A 22,899-nucleotide genomic window follows, 5' to 3' on the forward strand; every position below is an offset into this window, starting at 1 on the left:
TGTACAGCAAATGTACATGGACTGAGAGAGTATATATAGCTGCTTCATAGATGGTTTTACTTTTTTTTTTTTAAAAAAGGTATCATCCTACCCATGTTATTCTACAATGTGCTTTTTTAAACTCAGTGATATGTCTTGGGTCTTCCCACATTCCCAAACTTTACCTCATCATTTTAAACCTGGGTTTCCATGGTGTGGCTGACCCATAGCTTCTTTAGGTGGTTTCCAGTGCAGACATTCTTCAGGGTGGATTCTCTGAGGGAAAAGTCGTAGTCTTAGGACACCTCAGTCCATCCTACTGAAGTACTCTGCAAGAGGCTGCACCACGTACCTTCTCAGCATGAGAGAACTCATTTTTCAGCACCATCCTGAATAGCTGGCGTTGTGCCATGTTAACCAAACGGTACAGTGACATTGATTACATTCTCAGTGTGTAACCAACATCACTATCTGTTTCCACAGCTTTTATCACTGCAAACAGAAGCTCTGTATTCCTTAAGCAATACCTCCCTAGTCTCCGTCCCCTCAGCTTCTGGTAACCTCTAATTTGCTTTCTGTCTCTATACATTTGCTTATTCTAGATATATAAGTAGAATCATACGATATTTGTCCTTTTGCATCTGACTTATTTCACTTGGCATAATGTTTTCAAAGTTCATCCATGTCGTAGCATGTGTCAAAACTTCGTTTTTCTTTATGACTGAATAATATCCCATTGTATGGGCGTCTTACATTTTGTGTATCTATTTGTCTGTTGACGGGCACTTGGATTGTTTCTACCTTTTGGGTATTGTGATTAATGCTGCTATGAACATTGGTGAAGAAGCATTTGTTTGAGTCCCTGCTTTCAATTCTTTGGGATATCCCTAGGAGTGGAATTGCTGGGTCATATGATAAATCTATGTTTAACTTTTTGAGGAACTGCCAAACTGTTGCCAAAGTGACTACAACATCTTTTTGTAAGTTCATTGCCTAATTGTATATCCTTTTCGGAGAACAAAAGAGCCCATTTTTTAATGAGTTCTTTATCTTTTGCTTGTGATTTCTAGGGGTTTTTATGTATTAGTCTTTTCTTTGTTTTTTACACTGTCCATATATTCTCCCATCATGTTGCTTATCTTCCATCTTTGCATTTGATGCCTTTCATTATACAGAAGTTTTAAAATTCTGATGTAACCAGATTTAGTTTATTTTTGTTACTTTTTTTTATGTCTTTTTAAGGCCCAGATAATCCCAAGATCATCAGTATATGCTATTGTCTTTTACAACTTATATAATGTTGTTTTTTACATTGTACTCTTTAATACAGCTGTTAATTTGTATTTGAAGGGTGTGATATAGGAATCTTAACTTTTTTTAATAGTCTATTTTTTTCCCTATGATTTTGAATTTCTGCATATACTGTCCAAATGGATATGGACTTGGTATTTTTTTCCAGTGCCGTTTGAGTCTTTGTGCACTAGTAATGCACATATTAGTGACTATACCCTCCTGTACTTTTATGTTGTCCAGGCAAGTCTCCCTAGTTCGTTCTATTACTGTCTTGTCTCTTCTCGTACACTTATCCTTTGGATGAAGTTTAAAATCAGCTTATCAAGTTGCATGAAAAACCTGATTAGTTTTGCTTGGAACTGCATTGAATTCATAGGTTTGTTTCCATTTGGCATTTTTATGCTGCCTCTCAAGGACACTTTCGCTTTCGATGAACAGAATTTCAGTTTTGTCCGTTCTGTTCACAAAATTGATAAGTATGCTAGGGATTTTTTTTTTTTTAATGTGTGCTAATGTTTCTCATAATTTTTTTTTGCTGCAGATTATAACTACACCAACCAAGGCATATCAACTTCGATCTCGCCCAGTTCCAATATTAAGCCCAGAAATGGAGAGCTTTGGCTCTGTGCCTGCTCAGAATTCTAATAAATTAGATAATGATATCTTCAATGAGCCAATCCCACCTGAGATGAGTGAACAAGCTTTTGAGGCCATTTCTGAGGAGCTTAGAATAGTGCAGGTAATGTATAGTTTTAGAAGAAATAAATATGTGGATGGACGTTCATTTAAACAAATTTCCTTTGTCTATCATTTTAACTCTGTAATTTGCAGTATTGAAATCTATTTAATATTAAGCTCGTATCTTGTTAAGTGTGGGTTGTGAAAAGGTCTCTGCCTTGGAAGTCAGTCCACTTTTGTTCTTTTAATTAGCCCTGCAATCTTTAGCAAGGCACTCTCCAGTCTCTGTGGGCTTTGGGGTCCTCACGTGTAAAATGACCAGTTTGCCACTAGTTTCAAGTTCCATAACTAGTTTTTATGGCACAATGCTGTGTCCACTAACAAAAGTTAAAATAGTTGAAAGTCTTATCACACATCGAATTTACAGACAACTTTTGGGGTATTTGAAATAGTATATGAAATTTGATTATCTCAGAATTTGGTAATTAAAAAAAAAATTTTCACTATCTAGTAAAACTTGGAATGGGCCAGACCACCCCAAATCCCTTTAATTAGCCCTTTAAAGGACATGAACGCCTTCCTGGCAAGGTCACCCCTAACAACCCTGAGGAAGCTTAGAAGTCTCAAGATTGTAAAATGGTTTAATCCAGGGTTTTAATCTGAATCATTTCTTTGTGTTTCACATGATCTACTTTGATAGACCACAAGTGTAATTCTGAACCATGGGAAATCAGTAGTGTAGCCTTTTGAAAGTGTTTCTGGCTCCAGACCGGCCTTTGACACTTGGCACATGTGAGATTTTTAGTTTTTTTTCTTTATTTTGTAATGCAGTAGAAATGGTGGACTGTTGGAGAATTCCATTAAAAGAATTTCTGACAGCTGAAAGTTTTGTGTTGCAGGAACAAATGAGTTCTCTTCAAGTCAAGTTGGATGAGAAAGAGCATAAAAATGTAAAGCTTCAGCAGCAAATTGACAAACTGGAACATCATTCCACACAAGTACAAGAGGTGAGACCAAGAGTGTGTCCTCAGACAATGTATGAAATGTATCCTCTGAGTAAGAGTATTACAGGCGAAAATGGCACCACAAAACCTTGGTCATGACTTATTTGTGTTTCAGTCTCTACTTTGTTACTCAGCATACCTGCTCTGATAATGAGACAAACATTCCTTAGACTGAGTTCTAGTTGACTTAGCCGATAGTACAATGGATTCCTTGCTGTTTGTTTGGAAATAAACAAAGTGGACAGTCCAGGTCTTTACAGTGGTCATCTTCACTGTAGTTCATGGGAGCCCTGTTTGGAGCCCTGGTGGCGCAGTGGTTAAGAGCTACAGCTGCTAACCAAAAGGTCAGCAGTACTAATCCACCAGCTGCTCCTTGGAAACCTTATGGGGCAGTTCCACTCTGTCCTATGGGGCCGCTATGAGTCAGAATCAACTTGATGGCAACGGGTTTTAGATACCTTAAAACTGGATTTTAAAAAACCAAGTTAATGATTTGTAGTACGTCTTAACATGCCAGTATTCCTTTTTCCAATACATTTATTTCTTTCCCAAAGCTTTTCTTATCAGAAAGAACTGATTGGACCAAACAGCAACAGGAGTATCTCTCACAGTTAAATGACCTTGAAAAGCAACTTCGAGACACACAGACTAAGAATGACTGTAAGTTTGAACAACTGGGAGCTTTGTGACCTGAAGGAAAAGTCAACTGATTTTATTACCAGTTGCTTTCCTTAGAAAACCAGAGGTGTTTAACCTATCTTAGAAAATCATGGTACATTGCCAAAGAATTTTCAGTAAGTCAGGTGAAGTCACTTACAATATATCAAATCTCTAATTTTTTTCCCCCTGTATGTAAAGAGTTTTGATCCGCATTCTACAGGAGAAATCTAGAAACGTCAAGTGACCTACAAGTAAGGGGCAGATGTTGACTCTTACTTTTGTAAACAGAAATGTAACAAAAACCACGAGCAAGGGACAGGAGGAAAGCAGAAAACTCAGTGCTCCTGCCTCCTGCTTAGTTGTTTAACAGCTTCACTGAAGATGGTCTCTTCTCTCTGTCTTGCAGATTGTGGGAAGAGTGCCTATCAGATTTATGTGCCTACTGTGTAAAAATACTTACAAAGAAATCTGTGGAGGATTTGTTTTGTTTGTTTTTCAGTTCTAAAAAGCGAGGTGCATGACCTTCGAGTAGTTCTTCATTCTGCAGACAAGGAGCTATCTTCGGTGAAATTGGAGTACAGTTCATTCAAAGAAAGTCAGGAGAAAGAACTCAACCAACTTTCAGAAAGACACATGCACGTACAGCTTCAGCTAGATAATGTCAGGTAGAGTTGTTCTGTTATGGCTTTAAGGTGCCTGATTGGCCTGTAATCCAGAGCTCCTTAAAGTGCGAGTGCTATAAATCCAACTCTAGTTAAATGAAAACAGGTAATTTATTAGCTCACAATATTGGGAAGGCCCAGGGGCAGTTTTGGTTTCAGGGACAAACTAGATTCTGTCTCAAATAGTATTGTCAGTGCTCTCTCTCTCTCTCTTTCAGTTCTTCTTCCCACTGCGTCTTGCCCTTATTACCTCCTACTATTGAGAGCCTTCCTGTGTGACAGGGAACAGTTTGCAGGAGACAGCCCCATATTCTGCTTACCCACATAACTAGCAAAGAAATCCTCTCCAAACAGCCATGTATCAATCCCAGGGAAAATACAAATTAGTCTAGCTTGGGTCACCTGCCTTCCTTTGGAGTCGTCACTTAACAAGGGTCTGAGGTAGTATTGGCCCAACACAGGTGATGTACCTGCTCCAAGGAAAAGGTGTGCTCTTCCCAGAAGAAGGGGCAGTGCAAGGTAGACTGAAACAGTAGCTGTTACCATTGTCTCCAGAAACCCTCCAGAGGCTAGCTGGTTGGTTATGCCCTGGCAATCTTGAAATAAAAGTAATCTAAAATATAATCTAAACCTAAATTAAATTGACATTACAGCTAATATAAATCTAAAATGTAAGTAGGTTTTTTTTTTTTTTTTTTACTGTTTTTCTTCTTGCTAATTTTAACCTTTTGTGTAATTTAACAAAACCATTTTGTGTTTTTGTTTCTGTCTCCTGGGTCTATGGCCATAATTTACTCCTGGACATTTTGAATGTGATATGGCTATGAGTACGCCCTCTAGACAAGCTGCTAATTAGCCAGTTCCTAGCTTCCATGAGAGTTTAGGTCTAGAAACCCCCGAATGAGTCTGATCACCCTAATGTGCCAATTAATTAAACACATGCTATTGAAACAGAATGGGGAAACAGATGGCTATGTCCACCTGTCTTGTTTTATCCCCACCAGATGCCTCTGTGGTCTAGGGCGGCGTCCATGTTTGCGCGTCACTGACATTTCACGCAAGCTCATGAGGAGCCTTACATAAGTCAAGGTTTATGTGAATTGGGAATGGCTTGTAGATTGGATAAACTGGAGTACAGACAATCTGGCTATCAGAAGTACACTTAATGTTTGTCTTTACTATTGTCAAAATCTTCTGATAAAGACTAGAAAATGAAAAGCTTCTTGAGAGAAAAGTCTGCCTTCAGGATTCCTATGACAACTTACAAGAAGAAATGAAGTTTGAAATTGACCAGCTTTCAAAAAACCTCCAAAACTACAAAAAAGAGAATGAAACTCTGAAATCTGATCTGAAAGTAAGTTAAGAAGCGTCCTGGTTGTTGGTGAATTCGTCCTGGATGTCTGGCTGTGTCTCTCGAGTGTAGGGCAAGGACTGTTTTAACCTCTTCCTAACGTCCTGTACCGGTCCATAGTGCCTGCCACAGAATAGGTACTTGATGGGTTTGTTGACTGCCTAACCACACGTTGCTAATAACAATTACTAAAAATCTAATACAGTGTTGTCTTTTAGAATTTGATGGAGCTTTTTGAGGCAGAAAAAGAACGCAGCAACAAATTGTCATTGCAGTTTGAAGAAGATAAAGAAAACAGTTCTAAGTGAGTGCTATTTATTTTTTCTGTTAGATGACTAGATTATTGTTTATTAACACTTTATCTTGTTCTTTTTGAAATGCTAATACCTGATAAAAAGTTATTATTTCAAAAGTATTCCAAAATGAACATAAGCTTCTTTTATGTAAATTGTTATGTTTGTTGTTGTTGCACTGTTACGTGCCATTGAGTCAATTCTGACCCATAGCCACCCTATAGGACAGAGTAGAACTGTCCCATAGGGTTTCCAGGGAGAGGCTGGTGGATTTGAACTGTCAACGTGTTGGTTAGCAACCAAGCTCTTTACCACTGTGCCGTGTAGAGAAACTTAATTTTTCAAAGCATTCAACAATTAGCTATGACACATTTTTTAAAGAATAGCAATTGGTGGAGTATCAGAACTCAGGGCCTTCTATAGTAAATCACGTTGTATGTATATGTATGTGTGTGTATATATATATATATATATATATATATATATATATATATATATATATATATATATATATAATGAATTCTAACTGTTCCTTTTATCATTGAAATTTGGAGACTGATTTTTATTTCTGTCTTTTTTTTAACTGCTCTTTTTTCTTCCTGACCCTTTAATATGAATGTCATTGTCTTTCCTTCCACTCTGAATTCATTTCCTTGGTAATCTCAGTCAGTCTCTGGGCCTCAGTCAATCGGCTGATTATCACTGTAATGAGAAGAATTTATTTATTCAACAGATTGATAGTGTTCTTACTATGAGGCAGATTCTTTTCTTGGCCCTGGTGCACATTAGTGAACACCGAGTATACATCCACTTGGGAGACGGGTGATTAACATACTCATTCATTCAAACATTTAGTGATATCCAACAAGGCAGGTACCATCCTGGTAAATGCCAGAACATAAAACAGTGACCAAAGCATTCTCATCCTTGTGGGTTTTGCATTCCAGCAGAAGGAAACAAATACATATATAATATGTTCCTGGGTATTAAGCACCCTGAAGAAAAGTAAATTGCCCTGGTGCACAAATGAGTCCTCACTGGAGTTGTTAGAGTCGTTGACAGTCAAGTTTCTGACACCTAGCCCAAGTTATGTGCCTAAAAACGTCCTGTTGCATTGCCTTGAATCTCTTAAATACTGATAGACTTAGTTCCTGCTTCCTTTGAATGAAGTCAGCGGTAAAAGATGGTTCTTCTCTTCCAGAGAAATCTTAAAAGTTCTTGAGACTGTACGTCAGGAAAAACAGAAAGAGATGGCCAAGTGCGAGGAGCAGGTAAATGTATTACTACTCTCAGTCTTGAATTTGAGGCTTGTAACTTTCATTCATGGCATCTAAAAAAGCTTATTAAAAAAAAAAAGTTTTCAGCTCTCAGATGTTGGAAACTTGAGAATAAAAAGATGGGATTTTTGTCTGGTTCTATTATTTTTCATCTCTTGTTTTTCTAATTCCCAGGTGCCAATAAGCATAATTTGTGGGTGGTTTCCTCGTAGAGACCGCGGACTCATTGCCTTTCAACCCAGTTTATCATTGTCAAGGATTGCTCATAGTGTAGACTTGATACTATGGAACACAGATGTCAGCTTGTTTTTTTTAATATGTGTGTGGTTAACTTTGTGATTTAATTGTTTTTAAAAATTATTTTTCCAAAATATTTAATTTTCCCTATAGGTGGCAAAAGTACAGAAACTAGAAGAGAGTTTGTTTGCTTCTGAAAAAGTAATCAGTTCTCTGGAGAAGTCCAGAGATGCTGAAAAGGTAGGTAGAGTGCATTCCTTTGTGGATTTTCTTATAATCACTGCTTTTTTAAAAAAGAATGTATCTTTACTGTTGTTGAGAATATACACAAAAGAACATACATCAGTTCAGTGGTTTCTGCAGGTACAGTTCAGTGCCATGTAGACTTGCTTTAACATTCTAGTTTCCTCCTGCCCCATCTCACACCTCCCAGGGTGACTGTGGTGCCTGATGGCTAGGATTTCTGTGTGCGGTTAGGCCTAGCTCATCCTGTAAAGTTGCTAGAGAATGAGGTCCTCTGACTCTGAGTCTGTGATATAAATTCTCCAATCCCTGGTGTCAACTTTAACTAGTACAATTAAAATAATTTGTCCAGTAAAACCTGTGAAAGCAGGAACCTGTGTAAGGTGTGCACCTGTCAGAGAAGGAAAACTCAAATATCTCCACTAGTAGAGAGAGAGAGAAGTGGTAAGACTGCACCCTTTCTAAGGCGGAAAACTTTCGAGACCTGGAAAAACAAGGCAGTCCCGTTGAGTTCCTGCTCTCACAGGTTTCATTGTATATCGAAGCATAACATTTGATAAAAATTCCTTATACGTTTAACCTTTATTTGTTCATAAACCTGAAGAGAATTTACAGATTGAATAAATAGTACAAAGCCATTAAATTTTAAATTGATAATATTAATAATGTAGTGTGACTTCTGATATTTTCCTAAGATGAAATTGACTTCTTTTGCCATTAGGAAAGATAGCTGAGTTATCGTTTAAAAATGATCTCCTCCTTCATGTCACTGGGTATGAAGATTCTGTTTTTGTCCTCGTCAGGAAGCTGTAGCTGACCTCATGAGTCAGATCCAGGAACTGAGAACATCACTCTGCGGGAAAACAGAAACTATAGACACCCTGAAGCAAGAACTGAAGGACATTAATGTAAGTTCTGCCCCCAATAAGGCATCGTGAAATTTGAGCACGAGACACACTTCACAGACTCTATGACAGGTTAATAAATACTCCACCAGAAAAAAAGATTCTTTGGACAGATAAGTTTGGAAATGCCAGTTACAGTTCAGCAGGTTACTATATTTGCAGGACTTGCAGAGCCTTTAAGATCCAACGTGCAGTACACATCTCTGAGGAGCAGTATGGCTGCGGCACTTGTTCTCTGAGCACCATTAGGGACTCACTAATCGGAACCAGATAAAACACTAACTGGTTATTGCCTGTGACAGTTAACGCTACGTGGTGTTCCTTAGTTGCCTCAAGAGAAAAAAAAACCTCATTTTTCAGAGGCATTAATTATATAGAAAGTAAGTTTATTTACCCCAATATTGGACTTAGGATTCCATAAAATAACTACTTATTTCTCCGGGGTACGTCTGAGTTGAATGTTGATGCTTCCTCCTTCCTTTGGGTCAAGGTGAAGGTTTTTGCCAACATTCCTCACTGCTCTGCTCTATAGGAGCTTGCTGTACTCCATGTTATTTCTGAAGGTAGCCTCCTGATAGAGATCAAAAACCAGATGGTTTTGCTCTGATGCCTGTGGGACTTTTCCACTTCTCTCCACCATTCGTGCACTTATTCTTCCATTTCTTCGTTCAATAAGTATTTATGGAATCAGCATGTGGAAATGGAATCTGATTATCACTCAGACTCATTCTTAAATTATCTTAATCTACACATAGACAGGTAATAAAGCAGACAGCTCTTGTACCGTGACTTTCTTTTCTGCAGTGCAAATACAACTCTGCCCTGGCCGACAAAGAAGAGAGCAAAGTGTTGATTAAGAGACAGGAGGTGGAGATTCTGGATCTGAAAGAAGCCCTTAGACTGAGAAAACTCTCGGAGGACATAGAGGTAGATGTTCACACATCATAACTCCTTTTGCCTTATTACTTGTCAGCATGGGTGTTTGTTTGTGGACGTTATTAATGAATACAAGATTGTTTGAAGGAATGATTAATAATCAGATTCATTTTTCCTTAGGGTAACCAGGCAGTTAAAAGATAACACTAAAATTGTTGTTATATCTAGCTGATCTATTTTTGCTCATTTGTGCTGACACCGTAGTAAGTGTCGGTCACTGACCCTTTAAGTAAGGGGAGCAGAGTGGAAACCAGTTTTCTTGGATGTGGTGGTTATAGCAGGGAGCAAGAAAGGGGCTAGATGACAGGGTTAACCTCAAGGTTGCCTCTTGTGTTTTAGCTAAAGTACGTTTTTTTTGTTGTTGCTAATGTGAATTTATCTTATTTAAAGGAAGAAGTACCATCACATGGTTCAAAATTCAAAGAATATATAAAGCACTGTACATTCATTCCCTTCTACCCTTCTCTGCCCCTCGAACCCAATCCCATTACCATCGAGTCAACTTCGACTCATAGCAACCCTGTAGGACAGAGTAGAACTGCCCCATAGAGTTTCCAAGGAGTGCCTGGTGGATCCGAACTGCTGACCTTTGGGTTAGCAGCCGTAGCACTTAACCACTACGCCACCAGGGTTCCCTGCCCCTCAGCCACCCAATATTACCAGTTTCTTGTGTATTCTTCTAGAGATATTTTAGGCAAATCCTACATATTTTTTGTTTTCCTTTTTTTCACACAGATGGTAACCTACGTGTATACTGTTCTGTACTTGCTTTAGAAATAAGTTGTTCTTGTCAAACCGTGTTGCCCTTGAAACAAATTCAGCAACTATTTATTGAGCCCACCTACTGTATGAGCTGACTTGTACCTGGCATGGCATTTGGGTTGGAAGAATGATCGAAAGCACCGTTATTTACCTCAAAGCGTGTAATCTAGCTTGAGAGTTAGGTGTTTTACAGTGCTATACGGAAACACAGAGAAAGGAGGGGAGAGAGTAATTCTGCCCAGGGAACTCTAAAGAGATTTCTGGAGGAGACAGCATTTGTTCAAGGCCTTTAGGGAGGGTGGCCTGGCAGCAGTGTGCAGTGTCTCAGCTTAGGGAGCAGTGGGTGTGGCTGGCTGGAGCTGTGGGAGCGGAGGTGAGAACAGACCGAGACTGGGGTGGAGGGTCTTGAGGAGCATCAACTGTATCTTTTAGGAAACAAGAACCACCTAGACTCTAAGCCCAGGCAGAAGCTAATGAGGTCCAAACCAAGAAGTGCTAGTGGGAACAGTAGGTGAGCTAGAGGTGAGAAGTCTTTCAGAGCTAGGGCTGACAGTTGTCGCTGGCCAGGTGGATCTGTGCTGGTGAGGGAGGAAGCAGGCAGAATGGGCACCAAGGTTTCCAGCCTGGGTGTGTACATCTCAGATGGAGAAAATGGGCCTGGGGAAAGTTAATGTGATAAACTGTATGCATACCAGTTCTGAACGTTAAGAACTCATGGGGATGGATATCCATTGTGGGCATAACCAGTAGTTTATATTATTTCCTGCTGTATTTGGGGATTTGAAACCACTAACTAACATACATATAGTATAAGAAGATAAAAATAGACAAACAAAAATTGAAGTAAGGGGAAAATACCAGTAGTCACAAGTAGTTATGAGCACAAGTTATGGAGTTGGACTGCTTAGGGCTTTGAAGTGTGTCTGTGTGACCTTGGGAAAGTTATACATCCCTCCGTGCCTCATTTATCACATCTGTAAAGTGGAAATAACATTACAAAAAAAACCAAACCCATTGGCATCGAGTTGATTCCGACTCATAGCAACCCTATAGGACAGAGTAGAACTGCCCCATAGAGTTTCCAAGGAGCAGCCGGTAGATTCAAACTGCCAATCTTTTGGTTAGTAGCCAAGCTCTTAACCACTGCGCCACCAGGCCTCCAAGGAAATAACATTATACTGCCTATTGAATAAAGTGTGAAGAGGAAATGAGATCATACGCGTAAAGTGCTTACAACACTGCCTGGTACCATGGAAGTGCTCAATGTATGTTAACTGGTAGTGCTTTTAGTTAGTACACAAAAACCATACCCTATGGTCTTATATAAAGTATAAAATGTGGGCTAAAAATTCAGTTCTGTGCTTCTTGCTGTCAAATTATAAAGGGAAATCTATGTGTTTGGGTGGGAGTAGCTGAATGATAAGAACTCATGGCAGTTCACCTAAAAGCTCTACCTACCTTCCTTCTTTCCTCCTTTCCTTTTCTCCTTCTTGCCCTCCCTCCCTTCCTTTCTTTCTCCCCTCTATCAAAGAATGAAACCTCAACTCTGTTAAGATAAAGCAAAAGAGTTGTTTTTGAGGGAAAATACAATTCGAGAATTGGACAGCCCAAAGTGAAACCACTAAGTGTTCTGAAGAGCTAATCCTGACAAACCAAACTCGTTGTTGTTGAGTTGATTTTGACTCATAGCGACCCTATAGGACAGAGTAGAACTGCCCCACAGGGTTTCCAAGGAGAGGTTGGTGGATTCAAGCTGTCGACCTTTTGGTTAGCAGTCATAGCTTTTAACCACTGTACCACCAGGCCTCCTACAACAAGTCCTTATAAAGGCAAAAACCGCAAGTATGAGGAACTTTATAGCATAAAATATGATTGGTTGACATTTAACATTAGTTGAGACATATCCATGGGAAAGTATAAGGTTGTGAAGACATTTTTCAAGGGGAACCAAGGGGCATTTTCTGAGAACTGGCTCACCATTAAAGTCACATGCTTCTTAGAACATCCCTGCAAGCAAAATGGGGGCAAACAAAACCGCATTCTTTAGCATAGCCTAATTTACAGTGGCTGCAACGATTGTGAGGATGGTGCAGTCAGGGCAGTGTTTTGCTCTGTTGTACATTAAGGTTGTTATGAGTCAGAACTGACTTGACAGCACCTAACAACAACACAACGACGATTTCAGTTTGTACAATGTCTTGTGAAAATTCCTATCCCGTAGTTATAAATCACACGTTAAAGCAGAAGGAAATCTTAATACAAGATAGAGTCAGGCCTAGACTTCGGACAGAAGCCTCTACCATGCCAAGCACCTGAGTTTTGGAATGTACCTACACACTTCTTTCCTCTCTCAAAATAATTGTGACTACACGTGTTGAAGTATTTTGGATTCTAGTGGAAGTAACTCCACAAACAGCCAGCTCACCTTCCCTTTGTAGTCTCTCTGTCTTTTTTAGCTAACATTTAGATTTATGGCTATGGTTTGTGGATTTTCGTTCAAATTGTTGAAACATCACTGTTTTTCAACATCATGAGTTCGTAGCCAATGCAGTAAAATGGAAACAATAAGTGAAATACAGATAGATATTATAGAAACTGAGAGAAAAATAACCCTTATTTGCAGCTGATATGAGTGTTCCACATGGAAACTCCAAGCACTGCCTGCATGTCTGTGAGAAATAACAGCAGTTCAGTGAGGTAATCTGTAATAAAATAAATATAAATAAAAGAATAGCTTTACTATATACCAGCAATAACCAGCTGAAAAGTAGAATGGGTACAAAATCAACAAAGAGAATCACGACCTTAGGGAGAAAATTTAAGACATGTTAATGTTAATGAGGACGTAAAACTTTCCAAGGGATATGAAAACAGACTTGGACAAGAAGGTACAATATTGCTGAGACATTAGTTCTCACAGTAATTGAGAAATTAATTAATTAATTATGTTATTCCAATCCAAATCCCAATTTTTTAAAAAATTGGCAAGATGATTTTAAAGTTCCTTTGGAATAGATACATAGGATACATAGATACATAGATAAATAGGAGTAGTGTGGAGAGACTTGTAAGCTAGCTGGTAGCCATACACAGTGCCAGCTTGACAGACACTGTGTCAGTGATAGAGATCATGGCAGCCACGGGAATATGAGAGGAATTAGTGTAACAGTGAAGCGGGCATTTCACAGCAGTGAAGAAAGGAGGGGCTGATTTCAGTGAATGTGTTGGGAAGATTGTCTGATCAATTAGAACGGATAAGGTCAGAGTCTTACCAAAACCAAAATAAGTTCCAATGGATTCGGGTTCTGTATAAATGATGACATCATGAAAGTATTAGGAAAAATACAAATTCATTTTTAAATTGAATAGGACTTTGAAAAAAAAAATTTTGACACTATGGTTAGAAACCATAAAGGAAGATTACAGAATATTAAAAACAAAAATAAGACTAACGATAAACTGGAGGAAAATATTTGCAACTGATGACCAAGGGTTAATCTCCTTAATACATATAGCACTTAGGTGGCATGAGAAGGAAGGAAACACTCCTAATGAACAATGAACATAAGAAGGGGCGTGAGTAATTCTCCAGAAAGGGAATACAGGTGGCTCATAAGCCTCTTTGGAATCAAAGACATGCAAATTAAAACAAAAGCCATTGTGATCTCACAACTAGCAAATTTCAAGACTTGAGGAAGATGTACCAAGAAACTTCTGGTGAGGTTTATGGTTAGCCTTTGGGGAGGCCTCAAAAAATATATAACCTTAAATTGTTTGTATATGCTTTGAATTTGCACTTAGAGAAATTTAGTCTCTCTTCCCCCCCCCAAAAAAAATCAATATGAGAATAAGATGCATATAATTATTCAAATGAACCAAAATATTCAATGATGGGTTAAATTGTGGTATCTCCATAAGCTGAAATAGAGCCTGCCTAATGAAAATGATATAACAGGAATGAATGACAGGGAAATACGTTTGTAATGTATCAAGTATTAGAAGCAGTTTATAAAAAGCCTGTAAAGAATGGTACCACATGTACACACATATATGTATGTGTGTGTGAGAGTATATATATACACACATATACACATGTATTTGGACAGGAAAGATAAATTCTGCTCCAATTTAGTAGGTATCGTATATACTGCAAGGAGGTCTGGGCAATGATTAAGTGCTTGGCTGCTAACTGAAAGGTTGGCAGTCCGAACCCACTAGCCACCCTGTGAGAGAAAAACGTGGCAATCTGCTTCTATAAAGATTATAGCCTTGGAAATCCTCTGGGCAGTTCTACTCTGTCCTATAGGGTCGCTATGAGTCGGAATCGACAGGACAGCAATGGGTTTAGATATGCACTACATATCCACAGGACTTCTAATTCCCTCCGCCACTTTCCATCAAGCTTCTCCCCTGAAGCTTTGATGGCCTATGACAATGTGTCACCATCTGGTGAGCTACCCAGCCCCTCCCCACCTGTCTGGGAGGGGCCCATCTTTACAGCTGTTTACTCTCCTGTGTGTAAAGGACTAGAGTCAGTTGGTGAGACAGCAGGTAAGCTGGAGAGGAAAGAAGGCTTAGCTTTGAGATCCTGGGGTGAGGCGATAGGTCTACAGGTAGGAAAGAGGGGGCCAGAGTGCAATTAAACCTCCCATGGAATAGCCATATGAATTTACTGTAGCAATATTTATTTCTAGACCTGTTCATTGCTTGGTTTGTCTTGGAATGGACTGGCACACAAACCAAACTTTCTTAACCTTTTAAGAATTATACAAACAATTTGTATGTCCTCATTAGAGTACCACAATTCAGAAGTTCTTGTTTGTGGGGTTGTGCCTTAACAGAGGGATATGCTCTGTGAAGACCTGGCTCATGCCACTGAGCAGCTGAACATGCTGACAGAGGCCTCGAAAAAGCACTCGGGAGTGCTGCAGTCTGCCCAGGAAGAGCTGACCAGGAAGGAGGCCCTGATCCAGGAACTGCAGCACAAGGTGAGGTGCAGAGAGGTGTCACTGCTGTATTCCAGAAAGGGGAAGAGAAACGCATGGGGGTCTTCATGACAGCCCTGCCGTGGCTATTTCTTCAGTACAAAAGGTAAGCTGGTGTAGCTGTCAGGTAATCTGGTGCTTACAGCGTAGGTTGCTAAGTCAGCAGCCTAAGGACGTGGGTGTGCTCGTGTGAATAGAGCCTTGCCTGGCTATGTCCCCACCTACCCTGGGTCCTTGAGACTCAGCAGCAAGTCTAACCACAGTGGTGAGGTTATGGCTGCTTTTTGTTTTCTTTTTGGCTGTTGTCGTTGTTTTATATTTTGTATTTTTTCTCAAGTGAGCATTTTATTGTGAAATTTAAAAAGAAAGGTTTTAAAAAAAAGAGTATATTTATGAGAGAAAAGGAGATGGTTAGGTTATAGTAGCAACCAGGGTAGACAGACACCAAAGATAGCCCCATGTTTCACAATGTACTACTTTAAAATATGCTATGGCTTTGTTTTGTTCTGTTTTAGTAACATACTGATATTTAAAGTATTAGTCAATTCCTGAAAAAATAACGTAGAAAGCTTATTTCCACCCACAAACTTTGGAAAGCCTGTCTTTCCTAACTGGACCAGGTCCCCACATTATGTCCTTAGCTTGTAACCTTACATCTCTTCAAATTTTCCAGCTAAAACAAAACAGAGAGGAAGTGGAACAGAAGAAGAATGAATACAACTTTAAAATGAGGCAGCTGGACCATGTGATGGATTCCGCCGCTGAGTATCCCCAGGTACTTCTCAGGAAAAGAGTGCAGTTTAAGAGGGAATAAACAGCTCTGTGAATGATGAAAGTGTTGCTGTGAAAATTACCAAGTCCGTAACTTCGTCTTTTTAAAGAAAAAGATTTTCACTAACACCCTGTTTCTTCTTTTTACTTCATGAGGGTACCAGTCTTTTGTTTTACTTGGACAAAAATTAGAATAACAAGCTAAATAACCTGAGTGTTTTCTGGCTTAACTGGGTACCTGGATGAGATATGATTTTATTTTAGAGCCCTAAAACACCACCTCACTTTCAAACACATTTGGCAAAACTCCTGGAAACGCAAGAACAAGAGATAGAAGATGGAAGAGCCTCTAAGATTTCTTTGCAACACCTGGTAACAAAGCTAAATGAAGACAGAGAAGTCAAAAACGCTGAAATCCTCAGAATGAAGGTAACTGGGTAATTATTATTATTTTTTTTTTTAGTAAATAATTTTAATGTTTTTGAATAAGCAGTATCCTCATGGTTACTGAGGATACGAAATTCAAAAGTCACAGAGCCAAATGGTAGACAGAAGTTTTCCTCCCAGGCCTGACCCCACGCCCACCCAGTTTGCTGTCCCTGGAGGCTCCCAGCATAGCCATTTCTTATTTACCTCTTTAGAGCTTTTCAGTGCATATACAACCAAGTCGGGAAGCACCCTCTGCCTACCTCACTTGCTTTTTACACAATGGTATATCATACAGGCTGTGCCAATGACACTCTCAGCAACGAATGAGCCTGTTTCCTTAAATCCTACCTCAGTGCTATCCAGCTTTTGGATCTTACCAATTTAATAGGTAAAGCAGTTATCTTGGTGTAGTTATAAATCTGTATTTCTCGTATTAGGAGTAAGATTTAGCCTCCCCCCCCCCCCCCCCGTGGACTGTGTATCCTTCACCCCTTTTTCCATTGTTGGACTTTTTCTTATTGATTTGTAGGTGTTCTTTATCTTGTAGAGAGATGTGCTTTTGTCTGTGATAGCTCAAAATATTCTTCTTGTGTTTCTCTTTTAAACTTCCGTATTTTCCTGGTTTTTCTCCCATCTACTTGGGGGTACAGTTTTGTGGGCTCTGTGTTTAGGGGTGGGAGATACGTGGAGGACTGTCTGGGTAGATGGTGTGTAGGGGTGTGTGTGCGGAGGGAGGGTGCAGCGTTCCATAGAAGATAGCAGTTAGTCTGTGAGGTCGTTGCTCTGCGGTGAGTTTCTTTGTTTAGGAAGAAAATTGGCTCACTTTAACAGAGTGGCATAAAGCATTTAAAAGACAGTTTTACTATTAAGCTTTGTATCTCACGGCAAAGACCACTCTCAGTATGCTATCTCAGGAATGTGGCTGTCACCCAAAAAGGAAATCAGGCAGTGGACAAGTAGAAGTAAATCAAAGGGACGCTAGTTGCGACAAGTATGTATTTTTCCAGGATGATTATGCTTATGATTCTAAAGTTGGGATCCAGTTAATATTTAGAAGGATGGGCTGTGGCATCAGTTTTTTAAAATTAGAATCTACTAAATGGAATCAAATAGTTGAGAGCGTTTACCAAAGTAAAGACTGAATCATCTTTTCTCATAAAGGACTGAACGAAATAATGTAATTAGAATCTATCTTGAAGGCACTGTGGTTATGAAAATGAATCCCAGTTCCAGGCTTTCGAGTGCTTGTCATAGCTGACTTTTTATCTAGGGATGTGCTGTGCTGTGAAGGAGCTTTAAAGAGGAATACCTATCTGAGTCATGGCCTTGGGGAGCAGAGTAATAACTCCTATAATGAATTTTCTGAAAAGACATGATTTGATTTGTTATTAGGAGCAGTTGTGTGAAATGGAAAACCTACGTCTGGAAGCTCAACAGTTAAAGGAGCAAAACTGGCTCCTTCAAGGTCAGCTGGATGACATTACAAGACAGAAGGACAACAGGTGAGAAAGAGCCTGCCTGGGTTTGTTGTGTGAATACTGTGGGAACTGGTTTCACAGGGTGTACCATGTTTTCCGCTAATCCAGGAGGTGTTCCATCGGTTGCATTCGAACAGGTCTGATGAGTATATCAGTGTTCCCAGAGTGGGAGAATAAGGCATTCATGATCTTACCTACTTCGTTAACCTTTGCGTTGTTGTAGAGCTACTGAAATGAATGTAAAACATGTGAAATACTTGAACTGAACCGTTTCTACTTCTGTGGGAAAAAAAGAAAGGAGTAAGGAAGTCAACAAGACAAGGTTGAGGAAGCACTGCAGAGGAAAGGAGGATTTCCTGCCAGTTGGCTTTGTGGGACATGTGGTCCAGTGAAAGGCCCTGGGCAAGACAAGGTCACCTCCGTGTTTTACAGAGGAGTGCTCCCCTGGGCTCAGGCATCTGTCTCTGTCTGCCTGTCTGGGTTGGGGCTTCAGCTAAGGCAGTGTTCTAGTTGCATTTGCTAATGGTACAACATGGCATCAGGGGCAGCCACACCTGGGCTTAATGTCCCATCTCTGACACTTAAAGTCATGTGACATTGGACACATTTTTTTAACCTCTTGGTGCCTCAGTTTCCTTAGCAATAATGATAACTGGCTCAAAACGTATTTCAAAAATTAAAAACGTGTGTCAAGTGCTGGTTACAGTGCTTGGCAGAGGAAAGGCACTCAATAAATGGTAGTCATTAAGTACAGCAAGGTAGGATTATGAGCCTACCAATTGTTAACTTTCTGAGTGAGGGATTGGAGATGAAGGTGGCCTGTAAAATTAGGCAGGATGTTGAATTGAATCAAAAGGGTCTCTGTTTGGCGTGGAGGCCCTTACTGAATTCAGATTCCCAGATTAGGGGTGTCTGCCATCCTTGCTATTGCCAGAAAGTCTTTGGCTGAAGCCTTCCCACCCCTGCAGAAAAGCCAGGGAACAGCTTTGTCAGCTGCTGGGATGCAGCTCCTGTCCTTGTCCTGAAGCAGCCCCAAGATGCCCTGTTCCCGATCTAAATGAGATAACAGACATTTGAGGGTTGTGATGGTGGCTGCACTAACAGTCTGTTCCTAAATGGGTCTTTTCAAATTATGGTGAGCATCAGAGATCGCATTTACTAGGGCTGGGGAGAAGTACACAAATCTGCATTTATTAAAGCAATGCCTTCCCTTTCTAGATGATTGTGACGCAAGTAGTCCATTGTCTGCTCACCTAGTTTCCATGTGCTCCACCCAATGTCTAGCCATATTAAAGTGTTTGGTATACTTTCTTTTATCAGGGGTTAGTATGCACATGGAGCAAGAAAACATTTCCAGTTCAACTGTAAAACCATAATTAAAAACACTATTTTATAATCCCATGTCCCTTATATGAGGAGCCACATAGAACCTTCTTCTCAAAAGAGTGGAGTAGGAATTGGCAAACTACAGCCTAGGGGCCAAATCTGGCCTGCAGCCTGTTTTTGTAAATAAAGTTTTATTGAAAGACAGCCATGTGCTTTTGTTTATATTGCTATGGGTGCTTTTTGAACTACAATAGCCAAGCTGAATAGCTGCCACAGAGACCACAAAACCTAAAATATTTACTACATGGTCATTGACAGAAAAAAGTTTGCCGGCCCCTGGATTAGAGCCCTAAAAACATGTCTCTTCTAATGATTTGGTGTATTTTCTTCACTGAGTTCTCATACAGTTTTTACCTAGGCTGGCAGATTCATCAAGGGGAAGAAACCTTACTGTAGCTTCTGTTTTTCTTCAGGAAGTGGTCTTCTACTCACCAATCAGATGTTTCTAAAGAAGCCTGTGGCATACATCAAGCAGGTTCTCCAAGGGCAGTGCCTCCTTGGTCCAGGGGCTGCCCACAAATTTTTTTCATCCAGAAATTCAACTTGGTGGTCAGGCTCACAAAGACAGACTCACACTAATCAAATTCACACCAGACTGGTGTATCATCCGGAACATAATTTTCTTATTTTATATAGAGAAGCATTCCCTTACCATGAAGAGATTTATGGCTGGTACTCAGAGAACCCCTTTCCTGGTGTCAGCATACATGGGAAGCCAGAGTGGTCATCAGAAAATTGCCAGCCTACCATGGATTCCAAAAGAAGGGGGAGTCTGGGGCTGCAGGGGCCAGGCCAGCCTGAAGCCTGAGCAACCTCGGCTGCCAAACGTGCCTCCTCACAGCTGATCATAGTCACGTCAGACTCCTGGCCTGCGCTTTCCCTCAGCCCCCTTTTCCTCACATTATTTTACTTTCAACCAAGACTTGATTAGATTTCTCACCTCTATTTTGTTTTGTACTGGTGTTATGGATTGAATTATGTCCCTCAAAAATACGTGTTGTAGTGCTCGCTTCGGCAGCACATATACTAAAATTGGAACGGTACAGAGAAGATTAGCATGGCCCCTGTGCAAGGATGACACGCAAATTCGTGAAGTGTTCCATATTTTTTTTGTGGTTACGAGGGGGGGAGGGAGGGAGGGTGGGAAAGGGTTATTTACTGATTAGTTAGTAGATGAGAACTACTTTAGGTGAAGGGAAGGACAATACTCAATACACAGAAGGTCAGCTCAACTGGACTGGACCAAAGGCAAAGAAGTTTTCAGGATAAACTGAATGCTTCAAAGGTCAGCGGAGCAAGGGTAGGGGTTTGGGGACTATGGCTTAAGGGGACTTCTAAGTCAATTGGCAAAATAATTCTGTTATGAAAACATTCCGCATTTCACTTTGAAATGTGGCTTCTGGGGTCTTAAATGCTAACGGGCAGCCATCTAAGATGCATCAATTGGTCTCAACCCACCTGGATCAAAGGAGAATGAAGAACACCAAGGTCACACGATAACTATGAGCCCAAGAGACAGAAAGGGCCACATGAACCAGAGACTTACATCATCCTGAGACCAGAAGAACTAGATAGTGCCCGGCCACAACCAATGACTGCCCTGACAGGGAGCACAACAGAGAACCCCCGAGGGAGCAGGAGAACAGTGGGATGCAGACCCCAAATTCTCATAGAGACCATACTTAATGGTCTGTCTGAGATGAGAGGAATCCCGGCGGTCATGGTCCCCAAACCTTCTGTTGGCCCAGGACAGGAACCATCCCTGAAGACAACTCATCAGACATGGAAGGGACTGGACAATGGGTTGGAGAGAGATGCTGGTGAAGAGTGAGCTACTTGTATCAGGTGGACACTTGAGACTGTGTTGGCATCTCCTGTCTGGAGGGGAGATAGGAGGGTAGAGAGGGTTAGAAACTGGCAAAATTGCCACGAAAGGAGAGACTGGAAGGGCTGACTCATTAGGGGGAGAGTAAGTGGGAGTATGGAGTAAGGTGTATATAAGCTTATATGTGACAGACTGACTTGATTTGTAAACTTTCACTCAAAGCACAATAATAATTATTAAAAAAAACAAAAAAACAGTTAATCACCAAAAAATATATATATATGTGTTGTAAATCCTGGCGGCACAGAGGTTAAGAGCTTGGCAGCTAACTAAAGGTTGGCAGTTTGAATCCACTAGCAGCTCCTTGGAAACCCTACGGGGCAGTTCTGTTGTGTCCTATACGGTTGCTATGAGTTTGGTTTGATTTTTTCATGCCTGTGGTTATAATTCCATTTGGGAATGGGTTCTTTGTTATGTTAATGAGTCAGGATTAGTGTAGGGTATATCTTGAGTCAGTCTCTTTTGAGATATAAAAGAGATTAAACAAGCAAGCCAGAGATATAGAGATGGGGTAAGATAGATGCCAAGATACATGGAGATCTCCAAGGAACCAGGAAAAAGCAGAAGCTGAAGAGACAAGGGCCTTCCTCCAGAGCCGAGGAACCCTTTCCCTAGAACTGGCAGCCTCCTAAACTGTGAGAAAATGAATTTCTATTTGTTAAAGGCACCCACTTGTGGTTTCTGTTAAGGCAGCACTGGAAACTGGGGAGGTGTCTTATTTCATCTCCATGTGTGGATCACATCTATCAACTGTGCTAACTTGACTGATCACCATAAAGTCACCTTTTCTTTGCACAACTTGGCATTGTTGCTTGTGAGAAACTTGAAATTGATGCTCGAATATACATGACAGTGTTTCTCTGTCTCCCTCCCCTTCCTGACCTGTGCAGTGATCCGAATCACCCAGACAATCAACAGCTGAAGAATGAACAAGAAGAAATTATCCAAGAGAGACTTGCTAAAGTATGATTTTTGTTTTCGCATAATAGTTGTTTATCCTTGTCTGAGAAATGCTTTTTAACTTACCTTTATGGTTAGTGTTTATTGTTACGTATTTTAGAAACCATTTCACTATTTCAATGCTTGTGTTATCTCTGTTGCCACTATTTAAGTATATTTGCCATCAGTATTTAGACATAGCAGTGGATTTTGTTTTGGTTTGGGTTATGTGCCTGTAGCTGGGATTATGGAAAAGGATGTTGCTTTAATTGATTTTATTACCATAAGGGAGAGTAAGCTGGTTACTTTGGATCTTTTTTTTTTTTAAGCAATGTTGCTTAAGAACTTACGCCATTGTTTTCTATTTTTGTCTTATATAGAATAAAATAGTTGAAGAAATGCTGAAAATGAAAGCACAGTGAGTATACTATTTTGTAATTCAATTTCCTGTAATATATGGACATAATAGATGTTTACAGAATTATTTTCCTAGATATAACTTGCTAAAGAGGTTCCTCATTTGAGGCTACTCCAAAAAAAATCTTAAAGAAATCAGGGCCAGGAAAACTTAGCTTCCCCAGAGGAATTGATGGACAATGAGAATAGTGTAACTGACTAGGCTTCCCTTTTCTGTCAGGTTCAAAATAAGGAAAATGGTCAGTATTACAAATAAAATGATAAAAGGAAATTAGAAAGATACTGTACTCTCTGGGTCAATATTCCTCTTAAAGAATAGAGGTCCTCAA

At 40.0% G+C, this 22,899-nt stretch overlaps 1 protein-coding gene and 1 non-coding gene across 3 annotated transcripts in view; both read left to right on the forward strand.

Annotated features, from left to right (window-relative positions):
- The window catches only part of KIF15 (kinesin family member 15), a 61,388-nt gene that overhangs the window by 33,348 nt on the left and 5,141 nt on the right, over positions 1-22,899 (forward strand). For both annotated transcript variants that reach the window (XM_049863014.1, XM_049863015.1), the window contains exons 17-32: positions 1,814-2,011; positions 2,850-2,957; positions 3,509-3,614; positions 4,114-4,279; positions 5,480-5,630; positions 5,846-5,931; positions 7,122-7,191; positions 7,588-7,674; positions 8,481-8,585; positions 9,387-9,509; positions 15,122-15,268; positions 15,939-16,040; positions 16,301-16,465; positions 17,858-17,967; positions 22,105-22,177; positions 22,534-22,571. In XM_049863014.1, coding sequence (XP_049718971.1) covers positions 1,814-2,011; positions 2,850-2,957; positions 3,509-3,614; positions 4,114-4,279; positions 5,480-5,630; positions 5,846-5,931; positions 7,122-7,191; positions 7,588-7,674; positions 8,481-8,585; positions 9,387-9,509; positions 15,122-15,268; positions 15,939-16,040; positions 16,301-16,465; positions 17,858-17,967; positions 22,105-22,177; positions 22,534-22,571 — 1,835 coding nt within the window. The remainder of the gene's footprint in view (positions 1-1,813; positions 2,012-2,849; positions 2,958-3,508; positions 3,615-4,113; positions 4,280-5,479; positions 5,631-5,845; positions 5,932-7,121; positions 7,192-7,587; positions 7,675-8,480; positions 8,586-9,386; positions 9,510-15,121; positions 15,269-15,938; positions 16,041-16,300; positions 16,466-17,857; positions 17,968-22,104; positions 22,178-22,533; positions 22,572-22,899) is intronic.
- Positions 20,332-20,438, forward strand: LOC126064465 (U6 spliceosomal RNA). The gene has a single exon (XR_007514537.1). It is a non-coding gene; the product is annotated as a U6 spliceosomal RNA (small nuclear RNA).

The sequence above is a fragment of the Elephas maximus genome, chromosome 20, assembly GCF_024166365.1.
Source record: "Elephas maximus indicus isolate mEleMax1 chromosome 20, mEleMax1 primary haplotype, whole genome shotgun sequence".
Lineage (NCBI taxonomy): Eukaryota > Metazoa > Chordata > Mammalia > Proboscidea > Elephantidae > Elephas > Elephas maximus.